We start from the raw sequence: 27,556 nt of genomic DNA, 5'->3' as shown, positions 1-27,556 counted from the left end.
TTTATTACCGAAATTTCATGAAACATTGTATCACGTGTAATAAACAATTATTTAACATCGAATGTATAAATTTCATAATGTTTGTGTAATACAGTTTGTTCGTAAAATATTGAGAACACATCACGTGTTAATTATAAATTTTACGAAAAATTCAGAAAAAATATATAGAACAATGTTTGCTGGACTTGTGATAAATATGAATATTTCCGGAATTATTATTAAAAGTTATTTTTCGATAGTCAGTATAGTAGCATAGAATATATTTACATCGTGTATGTGGCAGGAGATTTAATGAAATTTGAGTAGCAGTTGATTGTTAATCTTTACAGTCAAGAGATTTTGTATCTTATCTGTGCTAACCTGGCATACTTTTACCTACCATCGGCAGAGAAGATCACTATTCGTTACCATTCAAAATTGAAGTGTACGTACTCTGACAATGTTCAACGATGTAAATCGTATTTTCTTTTGCAATGATTATGAAATACATTTATTCATTCCAAATGAAAACGATACAAGAGATATATATTAGCGATAATTAACGTTTACTTATACCGTCACAACGTATATTCGTGCATTTTTTAAACGCAATATTGCGATACGTGCGTTCGTTGCGTTTAATTTTGTGCAACCTTTAATATATAATTTCTTGCAATTAGTTCGTGTCAATGCACTCAAATATAAAATTTCTTTAGGAAATTATAATTATTGTATTATGTATGTACACAATTTAATAACCGAAAGTTTTCCAGTTCTCCACTTTCACCTCCACGTTTTAAACGAAGATTGATCGTCATTTTAATTCTTAACCTCAAATTTGTAAAATGATTAATACATCAGAATGATTACTTTATCGTCAAGCAAAGAATCGAATACGAATTTTTAGGTTTCAATCGATTCAAAATTTTCTTGTAAGCGGTACGTACAAATGTATATTTATTTTTAAAAACGTAACCTACTTACGACGATGCAATGTAAATTATTATACTTAATCTTGAACATTACTTTTAACGTTTAATGATATTTTTCTGTGCTTTCGATTCAATAGAATGCAATTAAATTTTATGATAATTTTCGTTGCGATTCTCATCGACAGAGTCGATGAGTCAAGAAATTTAACACATCTTGCCACGAGCGATGGGGACCGATCAAGAAACTTTCAAGGCACAAGAGCAAATTCGAATAGACGACAACGTGACTATTACCAAAGAGTTGTATGCAGGTTTAGTTTTAAGTAAAGAACCGTGTAATTGGTTCAAGGTTAATTACATCGTTTAAATGGAAGCACAAACTAGACTTCCACGGAATTTACCATTCAAAAATTCGTTTGTTTTATAATTAAAATTATAAAGTCGACACTTCTTACCTGTCTCACGTACTGAAGATTTCCTAAATAACAATTATCACAATTATTACGTTATTACTAATATAAAATTACTGTCTAACAAACACTATCAAGTATAAATTCTACTAACGGTAATGCTGTAAAATAAGATGATATAAGGTCAACTTAAGGTCGCTGTTTCAAAGTAGTCAACGTTCTTTTAAAGAGTATTCCAGTGTTGGGCAAAATGTAATCTAATTGACGATTGACTATTACAATCGACATTTTTAATTGTTCGCAATTCTAATTGATTGATTATTTATTGAAATTGCAATCGAATGCCGATGCATGCTTGTTTTTGTCTCGTGAGTTCGTTACTAAAAATGTATTAATTGTCTCGTCCAATTAAAAACTGACAATTAATAAGTGACAAATCATTTTGTAATTGCAATTCGAATCTGACTTTACAATTACGACTAGAATTTGATCAATTATTTTTGTAATTGATTTATCGATTAAAAATGCAATCGGTAACTGCCCGGTAGCAAAGTGTTCCATACAATGTACATATGTAAATGATTTTTCTCGTTACTACCACATCGGTGTATCGAGGTCATCGCGGTCCTTTCGAGTGACATTATTTCCAAGGTTACTTTCCTTTATCCTTGTGAAATCATAACGATTCATTTACACATGATCTTTTCCGATAATATTCTCCACCCCTCGCATAATCGTAGCACGTTCGAACATTACTCGCGAACAGAAACGGTCAAAATTTGATTCGGACTGCTTATTAAATTTTTGTTTGTTCATTGTGAAATATTTCGTTCTACGATAAAAATTTTAATTTTTATCCAATGAATAACCGACAAAAAGTTGTTTATCTTTTATTCGTTTTCTTTTTCCAAAATTTTATCCAGATAGAAATGTTGTCCATCTTTGTTCAGAATTACGTTCGAATATGTGTCTTGAAAAGATTCGAAACTTTGAAGACAGTGAAGTTTCGAATTGCTTTGAACATTATTCGATATCCGAAGTTCTTCAAAGTCATGATGGATCTCGAAACTCTTAACGGATCTTGAAAGTCTTGATTGGTCTTGAAGGTCCTGATCGGTTTTGAAACTTTTAATGAGTCTCGAACGATTCAAAGCTTCGAATACTTCGGTAGAGATGGTATTATTGACATTGTCAAAGAAAAGCTGGAAAAAGTTAACGACTTTACAAGTAAACTGTCGCAAATACGTTACTCGCTGTTACGAGTAAATATATATATGTAAATAATCATCTATGAAAAATATTTTTAAAAGAAGTTTCACAAAATAAGTCCAAGTTTATTTTCATAGTGAATTGTAGGTAATAGTTTTCTTCGATAATACAATAACATACCATTATATTTATCTCTCATAAAATATATAAAATAAGAGGAAATTAATAATTATATAAATACCGAAGAGAAAGATAAACTCGCAGATAACAATACCTAAATAATTTCTCAAGTGACCGAGAACATTTATTTTTATTTCTTATCAATTTTATTCGAACTAGAATTTTCATTTGTTCGTTCTCATTGGAACTTATAATGCAAGAACTTTGACCATAGACGTTTCATTTCAACCGTTTCAACGGAACCTATTGAAAAAGTTCTATAATCGATTCCCTGGTTTACAACAATTGGTATTCACTCGACGAGTCACGATTCAATTCTATACATGCCTTAGTTCGAATTGGAACGTTACGCGCATTGGATCGTTCTTATTCGGTAATGTAAGAAAATAGAGAATATAAAATATGGTGGTTGCTATCAAACGTTGGTAGAAAATTAACGTGAACAATTCTTCTCGTTTTCTTCATATTTTCTTAACTTTTCGTTATTTTTCGGACGCGTGGTAAACGAGGAATAAACGAGGGCAAGTTTCACGTTCCCGAAATTTGGATCGATCACAATTTGGTGGATAAAGGATTGTTGTTTTAGAAACATCGATGGAGATATTCTTTGTATATGTTACACGGAGGCACGTGACTGGTTGGTGGCAGGCTTGACGGATGGTTCGGTGAAATTGTATAAACTGAATTCCGATGGCGATGTATTAACGTTAAAAGATACCGAAATGTTAGAGAGACCCAGCCCAGCGACTGCAATTCGACACAGACCCGTTCGTTCGTCTCGTCCAATCACCCATACCTTCATTACGACTTGTTAGTACGAGTTTCAGCAATTTTCTCTTTGTACTTAATTTTCACCGTATCGAGCACCATTAACTAAATTAACGAGGTATTCGTTTGTTTTTTCGAGCCAAAAAACAGGTAATCGTAATTTTTCATTTAAGAAATTAAATGCAATGAAATTAATACAATGAAATTTGTATACATTAATATTTCAAAAGTATGAGTATAAAACACACAATTAACCTAAGAAACGGTTAGAGAAACTCCACGTCTATGGAATACACTCAACACGCGTATTCGAGACACTGTATATGTATATTGTAGAGAATGTAAAAAAAGAATAGTTATTTTTACCCGAAAAGAACGAATACCCCCTTGAGAATAGATCTTAAGAAGAATTATAACGATTGCTCTTTTCGTCGTGTTCAACGGTTTTAGATGCTAATGGCTGCGTGAAATGTTGGCATTATCCGACCTCCCAATGCCTTTACACGATACGTGAGAAGAGACAGACACTGGGATTGGCTTACCACAGTCATCTGTCAAAGTTCGTAACGGTGGGCGACGACGCGAAGATTTACTTGTACGACGAGGAAACCAAGATGCAAGAACGAGTATTTCACGCGAGGTTTGCTACGAATTACAGTATCCCGTTTCAATCGGTAGTAACCGAAGTCGGTGTTTACTATACGTTCGACCGAAATACGACGGGAATGTAAACAAATCGTCACGCATTCGGAATTCCATTGGATCGCTGTGTCAACACGTTCTGACTAGAGGTAGACATGGACAGAATTTAATTCAAACATTAGATGTACAAAAACACCGTATAAAAACATCGTACAATGATTTATCAATGACATCTATTCGATCCAATTTACATAGATATCTGTGTACTCAACGCGTAATTATACTTTCTTGTAATAATTTAAATTCTAATTTTTATTCGATTCGAGACTTCTATTTGGATTAGAATTTTGCTCATCTATGGCGAATGCACGCACAGTGGATCGATACTCGAAAAGATGCGACGAGTGATAAAAAACAAAAATCGATGGCAAAATTTTTGTTGAAAAATCGTTGAAAAAATTGAAGTCTTCGAAAGAAACGAACAGTAGTAATATTTATGTACACGAATGTATAAATTGTATAAATTCCATCGTATCTGTAGCCGTACGGGGATTGGCCCCCTAGCGATACGACCCTGTCACAGTCACGTGGCTTTGTTTACGCGTGCTTCGTATTCACGTTGAATCGAACAATAGTCGCGTGCAATTTTAGAATTTCACGATTGAACGTACCTATAGGTCAGATTGGCGATTGCACGAAGGTAATACAATGTATAGAGCGTTCTATTTCAATCTTTCTCTGCAGTCATCTCTAAACATAGTGTCGGTTTAAATAAACATTTCGTATCAAAGTTAATCCGCTTTCAGAAATAAATCTTGTACTTACACGCCGCAACTTTATTCCAGATGGAGACACTATATAGATATCAGAATTACCATAGCTTCGTTAAACTCGATCGGTTTGGGTCGCGACCAGTTTAATATCGATGTCCAATAAATAAATGGATTCGAAAAAATTATCGTACGATACAGGTGGAGCAAAATAATAAAAAAAAAGAAAATATTCTTGGATGTTGTTTAATAGTTTACAAATAGAGGTTAATCAAGGTCGGAGAAGGAATTAGACAAATTGTTTCGAAAGAAACGGTCACTGGAGAATAAAAAAAAAATATTCTTACGTCGTGCGTTAGGCGATGTGATTGAAAATATTAACGATGAGTTTCATAAAAAAACGCGTTTAATGTTTTGCGTACATTCGTCATATTTTTACGTTAACTTTAAAATTCGTTACTTTACCTTCGATCGGCTAATCTTGGTTCGTAACACGATTCTTCTTTAGACGACGTTTTTAAATATTTTGTTCGCCGTTTAACAATTCTGATCCCATTGACCACTCTTGAACTTTGTGCTTTGTAGCCGAAATCGAGTTTCAATTTTGTAGCTAAGCTTAATAGTTTCCGAACCAATGACAAAGCCCAGAACATCCATTATTCGTAGTACCGATTCTTTTATTTATTCCATGCGCACGATCGTTTATCAACGGACAAGAATTTATTAGTTTCGATTCACAGTCTTTACACGAGACTACAAAGTTGAACCGGAACCACGAAATTTACATTTGACTGTTAAAAATTGTTAAAAATTGTTAAAAATTCCAATATATAATCATGGAACGGATAAAAATTTATAAAATTCTGCCAGTCGTTCCAGTCACGTAAACCATCCATTTCAAATTTGCGCTTTAGTTGCACCGAATAATATTCCGTGAATATTATTCACGATTAAAAATGTCCACATACGGTATCGAACCATTCAGCCTTCAATTAAACCCATCCAGTTACAAAACGGACGAAGGTTTTATTAAGGGAGTAGTCGAGCCTCGAAATTGAAAAAATCGACCTTACATTCTTAAGAAATTAATAACTGTAATCGTTTGAAATTGACACAGTCTGTCGTTCGTTATTCGATTTATAATTTAAAAAGGTATATCTTCCGCGCGTCGAAAGTAGAAGGTGAAAATAAAATTCTGTCGTTATTTTTTTAATAGAATTCGATACTTTTACATTCCGTTCAACTTCGATACTAATTATTTTCTTGCAATTGCGAATTTTTTTCTCGAAATTCTACTTCCAACACATCTCAGATGATCTTTCAAAGTTTACATACAAACATTTTGAAGAAAATCGTTGGAGCTGTTCTCGATATTCATTGTTCGCAAATTTTTGAATCAATTTACAATTGCATTTCCTCTAGACTTTTCGCGATCGCATCGATCTTTTATATTTGCAATTCTATGCACAGACACCGGCGAAATAACAGCACACTGTGAAATTCTTATATCGATACGGTTTTTATTTTGTAATACAAAGGATTTAACGTTTTTACGGGTATCGATCGGACTTGATACGTTAAATAAGATTACAAATATTCGTTGCGCAAAAAAAAAAAAGAAAAATGTATTTATTAATGAAATACGAAAAAGTAGACAAGCGCGATGCGATAAAATGATAGCAGAATTCTATGAATTGGTTACATATTTAAAAAAAAGAAAAATATTAATCTTTACACGCTTATTTTGTAAACGATTTGTCCACGTTCCTCTGTCGTCGATAATTTTTGTACGATAACAATATCGATTGCGTTTCACCGTTCTTTCTCGCGATCGATTTTCCAATCAAGCGTGTAAGAAATACATTTTATGTACAATATATTTACTTTCTTATTACTATCTAATCCTAACTAATACGAATCTAACGCTTACAACGGATCGTCGATCGAACAGTAGAAACATTCGAGCGTGCCGAATGATTTCGTCGTTGTAATTTTAATCCATTTTATTAAATTTAAACGCTACGTTCCTTCGTAGAACGAATATTTATAACTTTATTTAACGTATCAATCGCGATCGATAGTTAAAAAAGCATCAAGGTTCAATCGTGATACAAAATAAAGAACCGTGTAAGAATTTCAAGGTGTGCTATCATTTTGTCGCGCGACCGTAGATCCCAATTGTAAATAGGAATTATTTATAATATACTGGTCGTTCGGATCTCTCCTCCGTTCGATGATAAACTCTCGAATTTCTTACAAGACAGGCACGAGACTCGGTTGTTTGAAAAATGCTGCGTTCAATATTTTGGTTAAAATAAAGGGTGACCTTGAAACGCCATTTTTCAAGCTCGTCCATATAGAACGAGGCACCGACGATCACGTAACGCCCGCCACGGTGTAAATTCTCTTCAGCCGGGGAACATTTATTTATTTAAACAACGGTTTCGGGATAATCGGTATAGAGGTTAAAATGGAACAGCTTATATAACACTTTAAACTTTATACGCGGCAATTGTTATGTTCATTTTACGGCTGGTGATCATTCGAAGGCACAGAAAATTTAGACACTTGCGATCAAGCAGAAGATCATGCGAGTAAGTCCTGTGTAATTCACCGGAGCGACGATACTCGTTCGAATTCCGCTGACTTCGCGCGTAACAGCTCCTTGGATCGTTTGGCTGTACTTTAAGGATCTATTCTCAGGGCTGACGGGGGTGGGGTGGGGGTTCGGGGCGAGAGAGGATTCTAATTGCAACGTATCTAACTTACAGCGATTTCATCGTCTCCGATGATCGTTCTATTTACAATGATATCACCGTTAAATTCCCTTAAAGTAGTACCGAATCGCGTTGATCTCGCTCGTCGTGGTATTCGCTCGCAATCGGTTCCGTTCACGATGCCGTAGCCTTACAATCTACGTGTAGTGGTGTTTGCAATTACGACAATTCTAATATATAAATATGTACTTTTTATTCTAGCCAGTCATTGGAAGTCATGGACGGTCACAGGTCGAGGATCTTCAGCGCATGTTTCAACCCGAAATCGGCACACGAGTTGATCTCCGGTGGTTGGGACGACACGATTCAGTTCTGGGACACCAGGCAACCTTATGCACTTCGACGCATATCGGGCGTACACATGTGTGGCGATGGTCTCGACATCAGTGGGAATGGGAGAGAGGTATCCTATTTACATTCGAAAATTCAAGGTCGCTATATTCACCTACAACGGTTCCTCTATCGCGCGATAAATACAAAAAGAAAGAAAAAGAAAGAAACATGGTTTTCGACAACACGATCTTGGTCCTGAATTATCCACGTCGCTCGACGCGGTTCCTTCGATACCGAATAATCTTCGTAACACTTTTTCGTCTGTACAATCGCAACGATCGTTCGGATCTCGCGAGTCGTGCGTCGAACACGCACACGTGGCCCACGTGCACCTAAATCCCGTCTAATCGTGACCGAAGTAACAGAAACGAACGAAACTTTCACGACACGCCTATGATCCTTCTCGCGAATCGTTCGCACGATCGTTTCTCATCGAACGCGTTCCCGCGAGCAGATCCTGTCTTGCGCCTGGCAGAAGCAGAACTCGCTTCAATTGTGGGACTACGATACCGGGAAGCTTCTCGTTTCCATGGAACCGGACAGTTACTCGTCGCTGCTCTACTGCGGGAAATACGTCACTGACACGTTCGCCGCTTGCGGTGGCACGGACGCCAATCTCTTCAGGATAATCAATTTGAGATCGTACGCGGTGAGTTTTCACGGAACTCCGTTGACCGATTCTGTTGACCACGTGGCTCGTTTAATCGACAGACCGCGGGGATCGTACGAAATTTAAGCGGAGGCACGTACAGCATCGACGTTGGCTCGGTGAACCCAAAGCACAGAAAGAAAACGGGAACGGCAACCGCGATACCGCAGATCGCGTTCTGCGCCGGCAGACGTATCTACGAGATAGACGTGAAACTATAATACATTGACCGAACGATCGAGAAAACGATCTCCAGATTACGGAGCGCTCGACGTAACGTCCACGTGTACCTACGGAGCGTCAACGATGAAACGTCGTTCGTAAACGTACGACTGCGAGACGATTATCGTGCACGAGACGTGCAAAGAGAAGAAAAGTACACTTCGAACAACGAATCACTCCTGTCGATCATTTATTACTTCTTAGTTTCTCGATGATCGGGGGGGGGGGGGGGCGGGCCGACGACACCTTTTTCTCTTTTTTTTCTTTTCTTTCTCCGTACCCCGGAAAGCGATAAAATCTTCAAAGTCGACCACGAAGTTACGAATCGTGAAAAATAACGAACGATCTCCGTTCCCGTCCTGAGTTTTCAAACGTGAAGCACAATATTGGCGAAGTAACATTTCTTTTATTCTAATTCAATGCGTTACAGTTTAATAGCATTCGGCTCTCAGGATTGTTTTCTCTTTTTTTTTTTTCTTCACTTTCTCTCTCTCTCTCTCTCTCTCTCAATCTCTCTCGCTCTCTCTTCTCATCTTTCTCCTCCTCGTTCCAAATCACTTGGTCCGAGCGGACAATAGCAGTTAGAATGAACGTATGAGAAAATTATTTGCAAAATTATCTCAGTAATAAAATATATTTCTACACACACAGTCGTTACGGTGCATCTTATCAAAACAAGCCTCGCATTCATCATCATCAGGGGAGTATAAAATTGGTCAACATGGCTTTGCGAACGCAAACATAAACGAGCGGTCCGATGATATGTGTGAGACAGACGAACGCTGATACCGAGAGTGTTCCTCGCGCGTGTAACCTTTCTCGACTCGCGGCGGATAAAAAATACTTGGACGTTGGGTAGCGTCGGTTATCGGTCGTTAAAAAGGAATAGAAGCCGGTTTTGCATCGGTGGAACCGAACGGGTGGGGGCGGTGATGGTGGGGGAGGATCCAATCGGGTCGCACGCGACGATGCCGCGCGATTTTTGGAACGCAGAGTGTGTGGTATCGATAACGATTGGTCGTACAGAGGCGCGTGGGAATCGTTCGAACGATTCGCGCGCGACTACTCCGGGAAAATAGAGAGGGTCGATTTTTTGTTTTTTTTTTTCAATTTTTCTTTTTGTCGCTACTTTCGTCTTCTCGCATACTGTGCACCATCCTAATCACATTGTTCGTTCTAAATTACTAATAGTATAGCTTAACGTTACGTCGTCCCGAGGTCTTTTTGTATACAATCTTTCGCTTACGCCTCGGCAATCACAACGAAGCGGTAACCGGAGCGAGCCACGGTTGCGGGGCCCGGACCTTTCGTTCACAGCCTGACCGAGCCCGCGCTCGCGTCTTCGAACAAACCGAAGCCTGGCTCCAATTCCCGCGTCGACGTCTTCGAGAACGTCACGTTTGATTCCAAGCCCATTAGGTCTACGACGACATGTCGGTAGGAATAACAGTTTCCGCGTTTTTCCTAATTGTTACATTTTCAGCTTAAAAAATAATTGAACTAAGAGCAGGCCAAGACACGTCTGACGAAGAAGGAACATAAAACGTTGAAGGACCTTGAACGTGCCTTAAAATTACACTCGGCGACGACGGGACGAGGACCACCTCGGTGTCTTTCGTTGATTCTACCGAACTACCGGCAACAATCGTCTTCGATTTGTCGTTCTCGCGTTCAACGATCGTGCAACAGCGAGCGGAAGAAAAGACTGTCGCGTCCAACCGAGATACTCTCTTTTCCGAAAGACTCGGATCACGATCGCGAACGTCAACGAAACACTCGGTGTCGCGAAACGCGACGTTGAACAGGCGAACGTGTAATCGTTTGAACTGTAATTAGTCACCGTGGAAAGGCAAATATTTGCATCGCCGATAACAACTTACACCGTGTAAACCACGCGAGTCTCGACGCGCGAGAAATTCGAATCGATAAAGGGAACGAGCTCGTTGGAAAGAAATTTACTTTACGTCGAGGTAAACGGATTCGCGTACGAACGTATTTAACGGGGCACCGCGCGCCGAGAATTCTCGGGCTCGAGAAAGAAAAAGAAAAGTTTGGGATCGATCGGTTCGGAATTGTTCGCCAACAGGGACGTTAATAATCTCGATTGAAAGAGATGCGGGTGTTTTTGTTTTCTTTTGAAATTTATTAAAAAAATTATACAAATCTTCGTCAAAACGAGTTTTACAGGTTGCAGACGGAAACAGAATGTTGACGAACAAAGTGTTTCGCTGGCTGTGCAACAAAGCGTTCTTGTTTGCGACAGGACGACACCCGTTTCCGTACCTCGCTACCGATATCCATAAATAATTTCTCTTTTCTTTCGTTTCCCCACCCCGGTTAAAAGTACTCTCACGGAAAGTGAACCGTTCTCGACAGTCTTTTGCTCCGTTTACCGACCGGTTCTACCGTGGAACGTTTACCCATCCGTGTGCGAAGGGCAACGCGCGAAAACATTCGCGCGTATTCATTCGACAACGAAAAACGTAGGTGTTCCCGTTCATCGTCGCGGACTGTAGTACAGGACTCTCGCGAACGGTAAATTGTACATCGATGATGGTGGGAAGTGAATATAAATCTTGTCCTCGTCGAATTGTCGTCGAGCTCGAGGAGGACCATCCTCGACTCGTTGGCATCGGTAGAGATCACACAGTTTCATCGTGGCCACGACAACATACCCGTTATGCATTCAGGTACGCGCGCTCAGATTCGACAGTGGGTGAGAATCGTCATCCCCAATTTACATGGTGTTGTAAACCGGACTGCTGTGCCTAGGCCTGACCTGCAGCCTGGCGAGTGGATGCGTTCTGCCGTGCTGTTGCTGCTTCTTGCTAGCTGCCACGACTCCGGCCGAGGGTACCGGGGGCCTGCCAGGTGCTTCCGGTGCCTCGGCGAACAGAGGGGACGAATGATTGTCGATCATGATCGGCGCTGACCTTCTGCTGTACTCGGGTGTCATTTTAGGTTTCGCCGTGGGCGACGAGTCCATCGAGTCCCATTCTTTCTCTTTGTGCACGCGCAGCTGGATTTGCTCCGAGGATTTCCTCGTCTCGGGTTTTATCTCGTACTTGCCCACCAGCACCCTGACCGACCAGTCTTCCGTGCTCTCCTGCGAGGACGTCAACGTTTCTTCTTTGGTTTCGGACGGTGCCTGAATCTTCGATTCGTTGTGCGGTATCACCGGCGAGGAGGGCAAACTACGAATCTTCACGTCCCTCTTCGGCCTAGCGACCATCGACGACTCGTTCTCGAAACTGTTCTCGGGACTCTTCTCCGGCTTGGTGGATTTCGCCTCGAACTCCTTCTTGAGATTCTTCACGATACCGGAGGTGTTTCGCGGGCACTCGGCCTCCGGAGAATCGTCCACGGACAGGCAGCGTTTGTTAAATATCGATTTGTTGCTCAGATTCTCGAGGACCATTTTGTGATGCTTGACGGAAGGGCACTGCGTGGTATTGACGACGCAGTGGCTCGATGTTTCGCTCTCCGATCTACAGGACCTCAACGACGACGGTAGATCCGAGTCCGATGAGAGCGAGGAGGGGGCCGGTGCGCTGGTCGACAACCTACCGACCTGACGAATCGACAATGCGGTGATATCGATACCCCTGATGGGACTCGGCGAGGTTCGTGCAGCGTTTTCCGGTTTCGAGTTGTGCTCCTGGCAGGGCGAGGAGTCCCTTCTCCGCGGTGTCGGTGACGCGTTGTAATGCAGGAGCACCGGGTTGTACGATTCATCCTCGACGGGTAGCCTGTCCTTGTCCTCGGCGTCGGATGTCTGGGTGCAGACGCGTTTCACCGTACCGGAAGACGTGTTCTCCTCGAGCTTCTGTTTGGTGCGTTTCACCGTACCCGGATGCCACGGTATCTCCTCCTTGTCGTAAGGGAACAAACCGCTGGAGCCGAGCAGGTCCGAGGGTCGCATATCGTACGAGCCCCAGGAACTGTTCCTCGACGGTAGCGTGGCCCACGAACTGTGCACGGAGTTATTGTCCAGTACCACGGCACTGTCGTAACTGCTCCACGAGCTCTGACGGCTCGGAGAGTCTCTCGTAACCGGTTCCCCTTGCCTCTCCTCGCGATCGAACACCCGGTCCACCTGCGTGCTGAACGGATCCCCGTCCTTCTTCGCTCTGCGTCCCATAGTGCCCGAATACACTGTCATAGTCGCGACACAATCACTCTCCCCACTCACTTCTCCGTTAGTCTTAGCGTTACTACACGAATTGGTACACGTTGCATCGGACGATGCGGTCCAGACTAGACATTCACTATTGTTACCGGTTTCTGTTTTCTTCCCTTGCTTATCGCCGGACGACCAGACGACCTCTTGTTGCTTCGCAGACACGAACAACGCCTCCAATGTTTGCTGTACAAGCCCGTTCTCGTTCACGCCGGATACCGGACTCTGCGGACGCGGTTTATTCTCGGTGTCCGAGCTAGGGGAGGACGGTTTGCTGCTCACTGCCTCGAACTGATTCGTCAGGTTCAGCACCAAACCTTTCCTTCTTTGGCCCTGCGTTTCCAACTTGCTGATTCTATTCTTGACGCTGGGCACGTCCGGCGATGGTCCCGGCAAATGAACGATTTGGTTCTGCGATACGCTGTACGACTGCCCGTTGTCGCAAGGCATCAGAACGTTACGTGCCTCTTGGGCCATGCTGGGCTTCTGATTCGTCGAGCGGAGAAGGTCCTCCCTGGTCACTTCCGTGCTCCCTACCTTGTCGATGCTCTCGAGGGACTGCGAAAGGGGAACTGCAAGAAAAGGTCGGTTCGATTATTAGAGATCGTCAACGTACAGGAGAGATCGGTCGACGACCTAGCCTCGAAACTTCGTACGCGTGATCGCGAGTCTTTTTCTCGATTAACGTTCATCGACTGGACAGAAACTCGCGCCGAGCGAGTCGTATGTGAAAAATAAACATTTCGTTGAACGATACGACAGATCGAGTAAAGAAGATCATCTCCTTCAAGGTCCCCAGTGGTTTTTCTTTTGTTTTTTTTTTTTTTTTTTTTGATAAAATATGTAGTTGTTTTCTTCGCGATCGAATTACGGACGAACTCGAGATCAATCGAACGCTTTACGTATTTTCAATAGTTTCGAAAAGTATCGTCGAATTCATCAGTTTGCAACGAATCGCTTTGAAATTGTTCGTCGCGTCGAGGAAAGATTGAGAATCGACCCGTGGTTTACTTTGAACTTTTATCCGCTTGATCGTTGGAAGAATCTAAAAATCATCCGTTACCGTCATCTTTACTCGTACGCGTGGTTAGGCATTCGTGACACGAAAGATCTTTACCTGCAATTGTCGCTTGGACATTAATTTTCCAACTTAAATAAGGAATTCGAGCTCGGATTGGATAAGAGGATACATGGCTAGATAGAAAAAAGTGCTGCTAACCTTAAAAACTCAGAAACGATGACCTTGAGGAAAATGATCCTTCTGTCGGGGGTTTTCCATTTAAATCGAACTACTTTCGTTAATAGAATCTAATGAGTTAAAACAAATATTTCTGAACCGATGCACTGTCAACAATGGAATTTATCAGGATGACGGAGTTGTAGGTTCAAACAGTCTTCGGAGGAATCAAACTCGATTATCTACGATCACAATGAATCTTTAAACCAATATTATCGAAAGCTGTTTACACGTTTCGTTTCTACGCACCGGAAGGCAACATGTTCTCAGCGATTTTCACGTTCGGTGACCAACTTTTCGGTCTCTGGTTGGTCTTTTTCAATTCCAAACCCGACGCGATCTGCAATCCGCTGTCCACGTTGCCAGACTTCTCCTCCTTCTTGGACTGATTCTTCGCCGAAGTGGGGGACTTCAAGTTCGTGTCGGACTTGGATCTTTGAAGTTTCTCCTTGTTCTTCATGGCATCTAGGATACCCTGATAAGTCTCCAGCTGTAGCAGGAAACTGTTATTAGGCTTGATACAGTTCCTTTTCGCTTTCACGTGTTTCCAGGCCTGAGAGAAGTCCCAATTGTACGCCTTCATCGCGTACGCGATCACCACCGAAGCAGATCTGGAGACTCCCATCTTACAGTGCACTAGTACCTTGGAACCTTCTTTCTTTGCCTTGGTGATGTATTTGAACGTGTCGTCCCAGTGCTTCAGCAGGTCCGTCTTCTCGTCGTCGTACACACGGACGTTCAAATACGTGAACATCCCGGGAAAGAAGTTGTCGATTTCCCGAGTAACGTTCAGAATATGCCTAACACTGGACAACAACGACAAGTGGTTTAAAACGTATCGAGAATCGTGCAACGTGATAAAATTACGGATACGATAACCCCTCGAGAAATGGCACGCCGTTCGATCTACGCGAACTTCTTTAACGAGGGCCGGTGGCGATACTGTTCCTGGAATCGAACAACGCGCGCTAACGTCTATCATATTTCTCCTTCTATCTTCGCGAGAATATTATCCGACAAAAGAGAGATCGAACCAGACCGTGTTCGAACTCTTTTCTTCGATGCGTCGTACGAATCATTTTTGAAAAACTATCGACTACGTGTTATTGAACGTTTCTCGAACACGGTCTTGTTCGGTCTCGTTTTCATCGGGAGAATCTCACCGATCCGATAACGATACTCTCGCGAAGATAGGAGAGAAAATCTAAAAGTTATTAATTCGCATCAGCGATCGTCACGTCGAGTGACGTCGCTTCGAAGTTCGATCGGTCGGTTTTTAAATCCGTGGGGCCGAGCAACGTGAACAGTGGCGGGGACGATTCGACGCGTTTTACCGAGGGGAAACTTGACCAGTTATCGAGGGGGTCACCGTAATTCTAAATCGAGGAACTTGGGCCGATAAAAAGAAGAAACTCACCCATTCTTTTGGAGCTCCTCCAAGTTGCTCGCGTTCCACTCGCTTCCTAGGTAAACGTGGTCAAATATTTCAGTCGGCGCGTCCATCTGACCTAGAATGGTGAGCATCTCCTGATCAATGAATGGCTTAAACTCCCCGAGATCCATGTCGAGGTCTTCCTCGAGGCGACCTCGAATGTACTTCGAGGTTACTTCGTCGAGGTCTACGGACATCATGATCTCCTTTAACTTTGATCGGATCACGCGCTCAGTCTCGTCCCTTTCTCTGGGCCTGCGACGACAAAGGAAAAATTACACGTTTAGAAGTGAAACCGATCTACTCTGACTCGCACGGAACAAATGATCTATTATTATTTTATACAGGGTGGACCGTCGAGAACAGGAGACCCGAACAACTCTTTTATTTTCAAAGACAGACGAGTTTGCTTCGGTGTCGTTCGTTTTTATTTCGAAAGCCTCGAGACTACTCAAAGCTACACCAATTGCTGTTGAATAGACGTATTTTTTTATTCGCATTTTAATAAAGACTCTTAATACCGGTGCAATAATTTTTGCGATCGATGGTCGGTCGCCGAGAACGATATTTTATTCCGACCAACGAATCGGACTGTTCGATAATTTTCCAATTGGCGTAAAATATGCCGATGTAAGTGTCCAGAATGGCAACTTGGAGTAACCATACTCGTTTCACGAAACGGTTTGATAGAGCAATATACCGGATTTCATTTTGATCTAGAGCACCAGATATTCTCATACGTTGCATCGTGTTCTCTCACTATCGTCACATTAATTTTCTCTCCTTTCGAATTATGCGTTATGAAAGTTTGAATAAATTCACGAAGTAAAGACCGTGGTTATTACCTCCTGTTGCACTACCGCTGCTCGCGATCTCGGACAAACGTCAAATGTACAACAACGTCGTCGATGTTTATTCGTATTCCATGCGTTCCATTCGGAACTATTTCTACGACTCGTTGAAATAAAATATCGTTCTTTCTCGAAGTGCCCTCGAGGCTTTCGCAAAAATCACACCGCTGTGTTCCCTTCGAAACGAAACGTTTTTCCACCGAACTATCGTTTCCTACCTTTGAACGTAAACGCGTTGTTGGGACCGCTTGTTCGAAACGTGAATATTTTTTCCAAACTAGACGACACTAATTGACTCAACGAAGAGATCACGAGTACGGTTGTCTGTGACGGTACCTGTTTTCTTCGATGTAAAATTGTATCATCAAACACGAATATTTCTGCGGTAGATTTTTACTAAGAAAAACTAGAAGTAAAGAAAAAAAAACATTTCTTAAAAACGGAAGGGAAATTCTCCCAGGATTTCGTCTCTCGAGAACATGCAACTATCGTGGCAAAATTCGTTAAACTTGTTTTAATCGACAATTGGTTCGAAGAAAAAAAATAAAGGAAAAGAGGAGTAGGATAATTAGAATCTGAGGTCATATCATAGACTTGTACGACAGAGATTTGTTAGCCATGTCAACTAAATATTTGGGTGCAGATTGTTACGAAATTTTCAAGTTTCTCTCTCTTTTTTTTTTTATAAATATACTACAATCTCAAACGTTGATTCAACGGTTCTGGAATCTGATTAGGGTATACTGACCCAATACCCGGGTGCGGATTTGCCGTTCCAAACAGATGGCAGATAGACGCAGAAACTGGAAATAATTGAAGGATAGCAATAAACGTATGTTCCGCTTGTATGCAAGCTATCGTCGAGAACGCCAGAGATACATCAACAAACCACGAACTTTGGCAGAGCACCAAGTTAAATTCGCGTCGACGGCCAGCTGTTTTTCGATCGTTTCTGGATTTCGATCGCACCGATTTTACAAAAGGCGGGAAAAATATCGATTACTCGTCGAACAACGCGATCGACCGATGTCTGGTGTTGACATATTTGTCAACGTTCACCTCTTTGCGAATCACGAGTCGATCGACAATGTACCGCCATTTTGGATAGCAATATAATCTTAAGAGGATAACCGAGTTTCTTTAAAAGAAAAAACTATTTACAAAATTTGTACATATTATCGATAATGTACCACCACTTTGGATAGCAATATAATCTTAAGAGAATAACCAAGTTTCTTTAAAAGAAAAAACTATTTACAAAATTTGTACATATTATCGACAATGTATCACCACTTTGGATAACCTTAATATAATCTTAAGATAATCGAGTTTCTTTAAAAAAAAAACCATTTACAAAATTTGTATATATTCCAGCAATTACACGATGTCTGCATATTTTGAGCGACGATTTGTTGAAAAATTTCCAAAATTCAGGAAACGACACCCGAATTCCCTTATACACGTATGTTTCGTTCAAGGTTAAAGGAAGGTCGTTTTTTTTTTAAATTCCAAGACTATTATCCCCTTAAATCACGATATACGTATTGTGTTCAAGTAAACGCGCTATTATTTCGTTTCGAAATAATCCCACTTGTTACGTGTCGCGTTCCAAAGAGTCGAACTTGTTCCACGTTGACTCGAAACCAGTTTGCGCGCGGACAAGTTCAATGTTTACGTTCGGTTCCACGTTTACGTGCACTCCACGCGATACCAATGTGTTTCGAATTAGACTTTACGAGCCCGTTAAGTTTCTTAAAATTCGTATTAAAAATTGTCCCGATACGGGTTCGTAAATAAACATCGAACCGGTTTGGAGGTTCGCGTTGATTTTAAATTACCTCAGCAACGTACACCTCGAAGTTTAGATTCGTTGCTCGAGAAACGATTAACCCTTTGCACTCGAAGCTTTTCTGCTACCGGAAACCAGCACCTCGATGAAATCGTGTAATTCATTTCAAACGGAACATTTTCATTTCAACGTTTCGTATACGTATGTTTACATCTTACGAGAGAGGAATAATTGAATTTTAATTTCAATTCCAAACCATGGTTTTTCCAATTGGAGAAAGTACAAGGAATTAAATGGCGATCGAGGATTATTGTTTCTCGAGTGGAAAGGGTTAAAAGTAGCCCTTCTCTTTGAATCTAACCTTGGGCCACGATTTTGCGTTCGAGATTTTACGAGACGAAACGGTAATGATCGGAAATATTTAAAAAAGTAGGAAAAAAAAAATTGACGAAAGTGAAGGGGAAAAAAGAAACTTTCGATAAGTCGAATCGTCGGGACTCACTTGGTGCGCACGCTGTCCGGTGATGGTGGTCTTCGGGATTCCAGGTTGTCCATAGCATGCCACTCGTTGAGACACGAGCGATCGCTCTCGATTCGTTGCTCATAGTAACTGACCCAGTCATGTGACAGCCCACCCAGGAAATAGTTTTGCTCGCGCGCCTTACTCGACACTTTGTGCAGCGTCTGCAAGGCCGACCTGAAAACAAAAAATCGAAAACGGATTAACAACGAAGAATTTTCCCCTTCGATCGGGCCCAACTCGTACCGAACGATAATTTAACAAACGCTGCCGACGAATTTTCCACAATTTTAAAAAACGAAAGAGCGATTCGCAATCGTTCGCGACACTTTGTCCAGTTACGAGACAAATTTGAAAATATTACGTTGAAAATAATACGTCGAGAGTACAGTTGCCTCGATACATCGAAAATTATAGAAGTCGTGTTTCGTGCGATCTCTCCTGAATCAGTGTTCGCAAAGTGTGGGGCACGAACGAAAATTGTTCGATTTGAAAAAAATGAATGTCTTTTGTTATCGATGCACCGATCGTGGAATGCAATACGTATCTCGAGGATGGAAATTTTCTTTTCTTGTCGAGGGGGCCCCTTTTTAAATATAGTTTAGCGATTAATGTTCCATACGGAACAATTCTTTTTGTATCTTCGATGATCTAAGGGAAACGATCAACCGTACGTATTTAAAGCAGACGTCTCGTGGTATTTCTTGTATCGGGAATAATCCACGAATTTAAATGTCCAATTTAAGAAACCGACGAACACCGAAATAGACCGTTTTACCGTAGCCGTGTTTCGTTCGAGGATCGGGGAATAAAAATATCGTCGTGGAACTTCCAGAATAACAGACTGGAGAGTAAGCAGGAGCGAGTGGTCCGAGAGAGTCCACTTATCTCGAACAAGAACCATTTCCGTTCTCAGACAAGAGGAAAAATGGACTCGGTTTTCTTTTTCCCATAGAACGTTGAGAATTTTGCGAGTGTAAGATTTATCGATACGAATGCGATCTCCTGGTTGTACGTAAGATGAAAAATATGTTAACGTACCGGTTGGACTTTCCCACACGCGATACAAAAACATTTGTTCAGGAATTGTAACATCGGTCTTAATAACATTCTCGATAAGAGTTAGACCGTAATCGTTCTTAGAGGTGAAAATATTATCTTATCTTCTATGCACACACGTATCACAATTCGGCTTCGGTTAGGTCCCGTGTTTTATCCGAGGCTGTGTTTAAAAAAAAATATATCATCAAACATATATATGTCAATAATTCGTGGCGCGATAATATTTGGTTCCGAGAGGAAGTTTCGAACGCTGAAGGGTGCTTTCTATCCGTTCTTTTCTGAATCATTTTTTCGTGTAAACCCACGGTACAGTGCACACAACTACGAAGGACCTGCTCAACGTCGCTCGAACCTCGGCTTGTGTTTCCAAAATTAGAGTAATTCGGGGAGAGATAGACCAGCGAGTGAGTTGGACCAGTTAACTATTTCTTAAAATATCTGTCAAAGACACAATGCATCGGTGCCGTTCCGTTACAGTGAAAGTGATCCAGGATGGCTACGAGTTTTCCATCGCGACTCGAAAACAATTTTAAGAAAACCCTAAAATTTCCAACGCGATCGATTTTTTTCTTTACGTAGTTACGAAAAAGTAGGAAAAATTTGTCTCGTCCGATCTGCAACGCAAGTTGCAAATTCCTCGATTCGTCCTGGCAATTCTTACATCGATTTAAGAAACGTGTATCAATTTTTCCTAGATTGTACATACGAAGAAATTTATTGTTTCAAAGTCGATTAAACGTGCGAGTTCTATATGGAAAGAAATCAATCGTACAATCTTGAATTTCTACTTTTTTTCTCTACGCGCGATAGTTAACGAGATACAAAAAATTGTCCAATTTCGGGAGCCAGAATACAGTAAGTGACGTTTTAAAAAGGAAACGAAAAAGTTTGAAACCACCGGGTCGTTTTCGGTTAGTGGTTGAATCTCGTGTCTCGATTTTGCATCGTTTGCTCGAAGTTTCTCCGGTGCAATTTTCAACCAGGTTCCCGTAACTTTTAGCGAACGGTGGCTGTGCGTTTCAGAGGTTTGCGTTCAATCCTTCGTTTTTCACCGATTAAACAGCTAAACGCGCAACGGAGAAAGTTACAAGCGGTTTTGTTTCGACGCACAGTGTACGTGTGTATCCTGTTGAAAGATTCACGATGGAAGTTACGTGTACGAGTGTCTCGTTCGAGAGTGCATCGCTTTTATTTTTTCGCGCTGAAAATCTAAGAAATCACCGAGAAACGCTTCCGATGATGCCCGAGTAGCTCGATAAATGGAAAATCCTTGGTCGTCGTCATCTCGAGCATTCGAGCGCAAAACGGTCCCGCGAACTGGGCAAAAAGCATACGAAGAGTGACGTTGATGATTCCTTGATCGATTCGCAGCTATTGCTTAACATTTCGCGAGCCAAGCTTCCGTGACACGTGTCAAAACCCCCGCAAACGCGAGATCGGTTCGCGAGTTGTTAACATCGACGCGATCGAAGTTACCAGATTGTCGCGTTAACATTATTTTTATCGATTCTATAATATTTCCATCGACTTGTGTATTATTGTTCGCGTTGTACGGTGAAATACAAATTGTTGTATATAGAAGCAGCGCAAATAATACTTGGAAGATGTTGATACCGGCACAATTGAAGGTACAAATTGGTCGCCTTAACATTTTCTTTCGATTCTTTGATAATTCTATCGATTTGTGTATTTTCGTCCACGTTGTACGGTGAAACATAATTGTTATATAGAAGCAACGTAAACAACACCTAGAAGATGTTAATACCGACACAGTTGAAGGTACAAACTTGTCGCCTTAACATATCTCTCGTTTCTTTAACGTTTCTATCGACTTGTGTATTTTTCTCTACGTTGTACAGTGAAACGCAAACTGTTACACAAAAGCAACTTAAATAACACCTAGTGGATATTAATATCTCAACTCAGATCGGTGTAAATACGTTACGATTCACTGTGAAATAATTTATCGATAGAATTCAGAAACCGAGCAAAGCACTCCTCGAAATCCATTTGGTCGCGATGTACCTTAGCATTGTAATTTCTCTATCCAAATGAATCGTAACTTTCGCGCCGTGTTGTACATCCCAAAGCTGTCTCGATCGACTCGAAGATCCCAGGACAACGCTAGCTGGCTGGTAACAACGAGAACCGAATTAACTTCCGTCGTTTGGAAGTCCACCGTTTGGGGAGAATCACTCACGGCACTGGAACGTCCCGTCGTTCGAGCTACGAGACGTTCTCACCAGCGATCCGTGAAATCGGCCAATTTTGCGCTAAACACGAATTTAGATCCGACGAGGAGAATCCGTTCGGATATCTGATCGAACGAGATACCAAGACGACGGAGATAGATATCGCGGCGAACACTTGTACGATTACCCATCGTGGCCAGTTATCGTCACGCGATACGTTATTGTTAAATCCAAAGTGTCAACATCGACTCGGTCGCGCATACGAAACGATCTTACGTCACCGATTCGACCGAGACAACCGATTTGTACAGCGTTGTAACGACAACGCGAGCCGCGAGATTTACGACATCGCCTAGCGGGATTTATGACCACGTGAAATCCGTAAAGAATCGCGATTACGGAACGAAACATCCGTTGCTAATGGTTACACGAAAAAAACCTTCGGGACGAAGTTGAGCCGTCTTCGCGGAGACGGATGTACAGATAGGGAAAACGATTTTCCCGAAAGTTCGTTCGCTTGTCAGATTTCTGGGTCGTCGATGTCCTTTTAATGGTAAATGCGCCTCTTCTCTTTCAGATGCAACGATTCTTACAATTGTTCCGTGTACGAAAGTATCGTTAGGCTGTGCACGGAACGCGTGGTTCGCGATCTTTCAGGAGGAATGTGCTTTATTCGAGATACGTTCGAACGTACGAGGAATATCGACGTCTTTGTAATTGTTCACTTTGTTGAGAATTTCAGCTTCGTGGCTCGAGACGAAATACGAAATAGAAACTTCCCTTTGTGAAAGTCTCTTTGGAGTAAATTTGTAGACAAAAGTTAAAAGACTTTGGATGCACTCGAGTTATCATAAGCAGATGAATTTGAATAAAAATAGTTGTCGATGTCTAAGAGAATAGAAAGTAGAGTTAAATTGTTGTTGAAAATGTATCGTAATTGTGGCAAATAATTGAAGGAATTTTAAACGGAACAGTGGACGAAACTTCGTTTGCAAAAGGCAACCCTCTTTGGTGTACACTTGTGGAGAAAAATTTGAAGATTGGATTTACTCGAGTTATTGCAAACGATTGAAAGTAAAAATTTGTCCTTCTTCGAGGAATATCGAAAACTTTCGAATATTACACTTTATTTATTCCGAACGCGTGATAATTTTTCGAAAATCTTTAGCATCTCAAACGTATTGAAATTTTCACTGGACAGATATTTACAAACAGACTAATCGATTTCTACGCAGGATACAACGATAAATTTAAAACGACAAACAAGTTACGCAAGATGGCTACTCGGTGTACTAATATTTTTATCGCAAGCGTGCATGTGTAATATTTTCCGCGAGTACGACTCGCTCGTACAAAAATACGGAAAGATCGATGGAATAACCCGATACTTAAAAGTTGTAAAATTTTACGAACAAGCGCGCACATTCCTGTGCGATAGGGCCCCGGGTCGTTCTGGCGTAATCGCGCACGAATGGTATGTAAAGCGTTAAATACGATATTCTAGATTTGCGAAAAGAAATGCACAATGTTCCTCTTGGCCAATCGATGTGTCGTAAGTCTGTCAAATAAACGAATATACCGGTAGGATTGAGAATAAAAATGCCCTTCGTTGGTCTTACGAGCAAATCGAAGGTAGAGATTTAATAACGCGTGTCGATGTTTCGAATCGCGTCGAGAGCCTTCTTCGACGAGTAACTACGAAATGAATATATTTTTACGTAAATATTTCGAGGAACTTTCCGAATATTATTCTCGAAGAATGCCGAGACGTCGAATCGTTCAATCTTTTTTCCCAATTTGTCCTTACTCGGCGGGTACCTCGTTAAAAGTTCTCGTCCCAAGTGATATTGTTGTTTTACTTGTTGTTCACTTGTCTCGAAACCTGTCTTTGTTTTATTCTCGAAGAAAGCTCACCACACGAGCCGAAACGTGAAATTCTTAAACCTTCTTTCCAATTTGTCCTTATTGGGCGGGTACCTCGTTAAAAGTTCTCGTCCCAAATGATTCTGTTGTTTTACTTGTTGTCTACTTATCTCGAAACCTGTCTTTGTTTTATTCTCGAAGAAAGCTCACCACACGAGCCGAAACGTGAAATTCTTAAACCTTCTTTCCAATTTGTGCTTACTCGGCAGGTACCTCGTTAAAAGTTCCTCCACTGAGTTATCGTTTCTGTCGTTTTACTCGTTTCGAACCCTGTCGATGCACTTTGTTCTCGAAGAAAGTTCTCAACGCGACCCGAAACGTAGAATTCTTAAATCCTCTTTCCCAATTTGTTCTTACCGGGCAGGTACCTCGTTAAGAGTTCTCGTCGTTCCAAGTTACTATTTCTGGTTATTTTATTTTATTTTATTTTTTTTCAGTTTCCGATCTCATCGATGCGTTTCGATTCGTGGAAAGATGTTCAATTGAATTCGTGGAACGATATTTTTAAACCCGATTCCACCGGGTCGAGAAGCGTTAACGGGTCCAGGGCGTTAACGTGTTTTCTCGCAACCGTTTGAAAACGAAGGACAACGGGCCGAGCCGTGACGTGTCAAAATTCTCGTGGAAATCCGAGCTATAACGTTCCAAGGATTCCGATGTTCGGGAAGACTGCGTGCGTCGTTTCGCGGCCTACCGTTGCGGAAAGTGGCCTGCCGCGCCCCTAGGAAACCGCTAACGATAGATAACTCTCGATAACCGGGAGAAGACTCGGAGTTGCATCGTTAGTCGACGATAAAGATAACCAGTTGGTTGCGGTGCCTAACCGCACTGAACGCCTGCACAGTGGTTCGTTTCCACCTGGTAGCAAGTGCTTCACTGTTTTTCCTTTTCCCGTTTTGAGCCACGAATCTGCTTTCTAATTTATTTCGAGACTTCGACGGTACGATCGGTAAGTTCACCGAGCAATCAAAGACTAAATAGCTCGGACGTGTAACAGTTCCTACGAACGTCTTTCAATTTCTTTCGATAATTGTTTCGAAATAATTGAATCCCAAGGAAAAAACAAATTGCAATTTCTACTCGCAAATTGGGGGACGGACGACGTTTTTATCTACGTAATGTCATCTTGTTCGTAGTTCCTTGTATTTCTTTTACAAGAACGATAGTTCGTATGGAGTAAATTAGTCAGAGACTCTGAAAAAGTTCGTTTCAAGGGTTCGAATACCATTAAGAAATATTTGTTTCGAAATTGCAAGGAAAAAATAAATTGCAATTTCTGCTCGGAAATCGGGGATGGACGACGTTTTTATCTACGTAATATGTTTCGAATAACGAATGAAAGGTGATCGTCTTCTTTGTCGAATAAAATTTTACTCGTGTCCGTTGCATGGTATATTACGCAGTTGAGAAGAATGCACAAATACGGTCTTTGAGAACGCAAACGGTACAATTTTCCCGCACAAACTCCAGAACGAATATTTGCAGGATTCGACAGTGTATTTACAAGTATTTCGATGTTCGAAAGAATCGAATCTCGTGCACGGGGTATTCGATAGACAGTTATTCGGATAAGCTTTTATTCGTTCAACGTGGAACGTAATTCGATTGCATAATTTAGATAGTAATTTTTATCGAACGAGCAACGTATCGAAACTTTTTTATCTTTCATTCGTTGTTCGAAAGATTTATCCGAGAAGAGAAACAGAACGATGATACAATACAATATGCAAAGATAGAACAGGGATCAGAGATGGTGGAAGTAGAAGTGAGAACGATAAGGGATACTGTAATATGCGATAAAGGGGAGAGGTAGACTGTTTGCTAGGTACAATCAAGGTTAGCAATAGATAGGGTTAAGTGCACATAAAAAGATAAATTCTAGGTGGAAGAGATCGTAAACGGAGAAAGCGTATTGTAACTACTGAATATTGAAATTTTAAATATTCGTTGCAGTCTCCAATTCCTGAAACGATGTAGTTAATTGTGTATTTCAAATCTTGTACAAAAATTACTCGAAACGCGAATAAACATCTGTAGGAAACTTCGATGCTTTCCATCCAACGGATTATATATTTTTAATTTTCTCCACGCTCGAGAATATTCAAGCAAGTATCAATGTCATTCTAGATAGTCGACAAAAAAAAAAAAAACACCGATTATATAAACTATTTTGGCTTTCATGGACAATTTCGCAATATCTTTCTCCACCTTCGTGTTTCGTTTTTACGTATTATTCGTAAGCGGACACAATTATCGAAAAACGAGATTCTCGCTCGTGGATCACCCAAACTATGAAAAGTTAACATTGCAAAATTGCCTTCGAATTCGTAAAATTTGTAAATTCCTGTATCCCGGCTAATCAGAAGTGGAAAAATACATTTTCGCGCATCGAATTGTTACCGCGCCGAGTTAAAATCGAGTCGAATTTGAAATAATACCGACGCGAAGTTGAACTTAATCGTCTCGCGTCTGTGACGTGAAAGAATAGAAGAAAAAGAAGAAAAAGAAGAAAATTCGGTGGCGAATCTACCGAACGTAAAATTATATTTAGCCTTCACGGGGGACGTCTAAGAGCAAGTTTATTTTTATCGCTATCTTCGGATACCGACCGATGTTCTTAGATCGTCAAGTAGCTCTTCCCCTTCCACTCTACGGCGTGATTAGATAAAACCATTTCCGGCTTTCTCAGGGCGCAAACCACCGAGGCCGGTCGACGGAGCGTCAAACTCGTTCTTGATGTCAATCGGCGTGTCTTCGGAGAGTTTTGCGTAACAGTGAACGATGATCACCACCGAGGACAGTCGCGTATTTATAATTAAACATTTTACGTAACGCGGGCACATTTAACCGATACCGTCGATAGTCTGGCTGAGCATTGACCGATACCACTGGGAAGCTTTAAAGCACGATCGATTTTCTTTCGTTACGAGAGAAACGCTACTCGCGAAGGAAATTCAGCTCCGGTACGAGGAAACGGGTTCAATATCGAGACCAGAAACCGTGTCGACTGTAAACCATGGAGAATAAAATTCGTGGAATTTCAAAGCGGAAAGAATGAAACACGAACGAGACGAGAAAAGTTCCCAGTACGATTCTTACCGAGTGAACGATAAAGCTTTTCGTTTCAAAAGTTACCGATACCGAAAAGTTTCGCAAGGTATCGGGGGAGAATTTTTCAGAGCTCGATTTTAGACACAAGATCCGTGTCTTTCAATTACGATTTGGAATCTTGAAATTTACAAAGGTCGGAAGCGTTTCCGAGCAAATTTTCAAATTTAGTCGCACATGTGTAAAATCGTCTTTGGGAAGATAGTATCGTTTATCCGTGTACCCGTTAGGTTAGACGGGATTGCGAACAAACTTCCGATACCGAACGAAACGTTACTTAAAATTCTGATACGTACTCCTTGCACTTGCGGTGGAAAAAGTAAAGAAGAAAGAAAAGATACATCGAAGGTTTCTCCGATTTCGTCGAAAGGTCGGTTGGTCCTTTCTTTGA

General features: G+C 41.3%; 2 protein-coding genes across 6 annotated transcripts in view; one reads left to right on the top strand and one right to left on the bottom strand.

Moving 5' to 3' along the window:
* The first annotated feature begins 3,065 nt into the window (after nt 1-3,065).
* LOC143150520 (striatin homolog) lies at nt 3,066-24,982 on the top strand. Its single transcript, XM_076318860.1, has 5 exons — nt 3,066-3,520; nt 3,929-4,118; nt 7,869-8,070; nt 8,455-8,649; nt 24,495-24,982. The coding sequence occupies exons 1-5, from the start codon at nt 3,433-3,435 to the stop codon at nt 24,633-24,635; spliced, it is 816 nt and encodes a 271-aa protein (XP_076174975.1). The 5' UTR covers nt 3,066-3,432; the 3' UTR covers nt 24,636-24,982.
* Ssh (Protein phosphatase Slingshot) overlaps nt 9,258-27,556 on the bottom strand; it is a 149,939-nt gene continuing 131,640 nt past the window's right edge. For all 5 annotated transcript variants that reach the window (XM_076318780.1, XM_076318790.1, XM_076318798.1 and 2 more), the window contains 4 exons: nt 18,863-19,057; nt 15,706-15,975; nt 14,538-15,094; nt 9,258-13,623 (listed from right to left, as the gene is read on the bottom strand). In XM_076318780.1, coding sequence (XP_076174895.1) covers nt 11,609-13,623; nt 14,538-15,094; nt 15,706-15,975; nt 18,863-19,057 — 3,037 coding nt within the window. In that variant the 3' untranslated portion in view covers nt 9,258-11,608. The remainder of the gene's footprint in view (nt 13,624-14,537; nt 15,095-15,705; nt 15,976-18,862; nt 19,058-27,556) is intronic.

The sequence above is a fragment of the Ptiloglossa arizonensis genome, chromosome 1 (genome assembly GCF_051014685.1).
Source record: "Ptiloglossa arizonensis isolate GNS036 chromosome 1, iyPtiAriz1_principal, whole genome shotgun sequence".
Taxonomy (NCBI): domain Eukaryota; kingdom Metazoa; phylum Arthropoda; class Insecta; order Hymenoptera; family Colletidae; genus Ptiloglossa; species Ptiloglossa arizonensis.
This window is presented reverse-complemented; position numbering and strand designations above follow the sequence as displayed.

What these genes read in the sequence shown, in the direction of transcription:
- LOC143150520 (XM_076318860.1), top strand. Translation starts at nt 3,433, where the DNA reads ATGTTAGAGAGACCCAGCCCAGCGACTGCAATTCGACACAGACCCGTT. An exon ending in CCATACCTTCATTACGACTT is followed by an intron (nt 3,521 to 3,928) that starts GTTAGTACGAGT and finishes CAACGGTTTTAG; the next exon opens with ATGCTAATGGCTGCGTGAAA. An exon ending in GAACGAGTATTTCACGCGAG is followed by an intron (nt 4,119 to 7,868) that starts GTTTGCTACGAA and finishes TTTTTATTCTAG; the next exon opens with CCAGTCATTGGAAGTCATGG.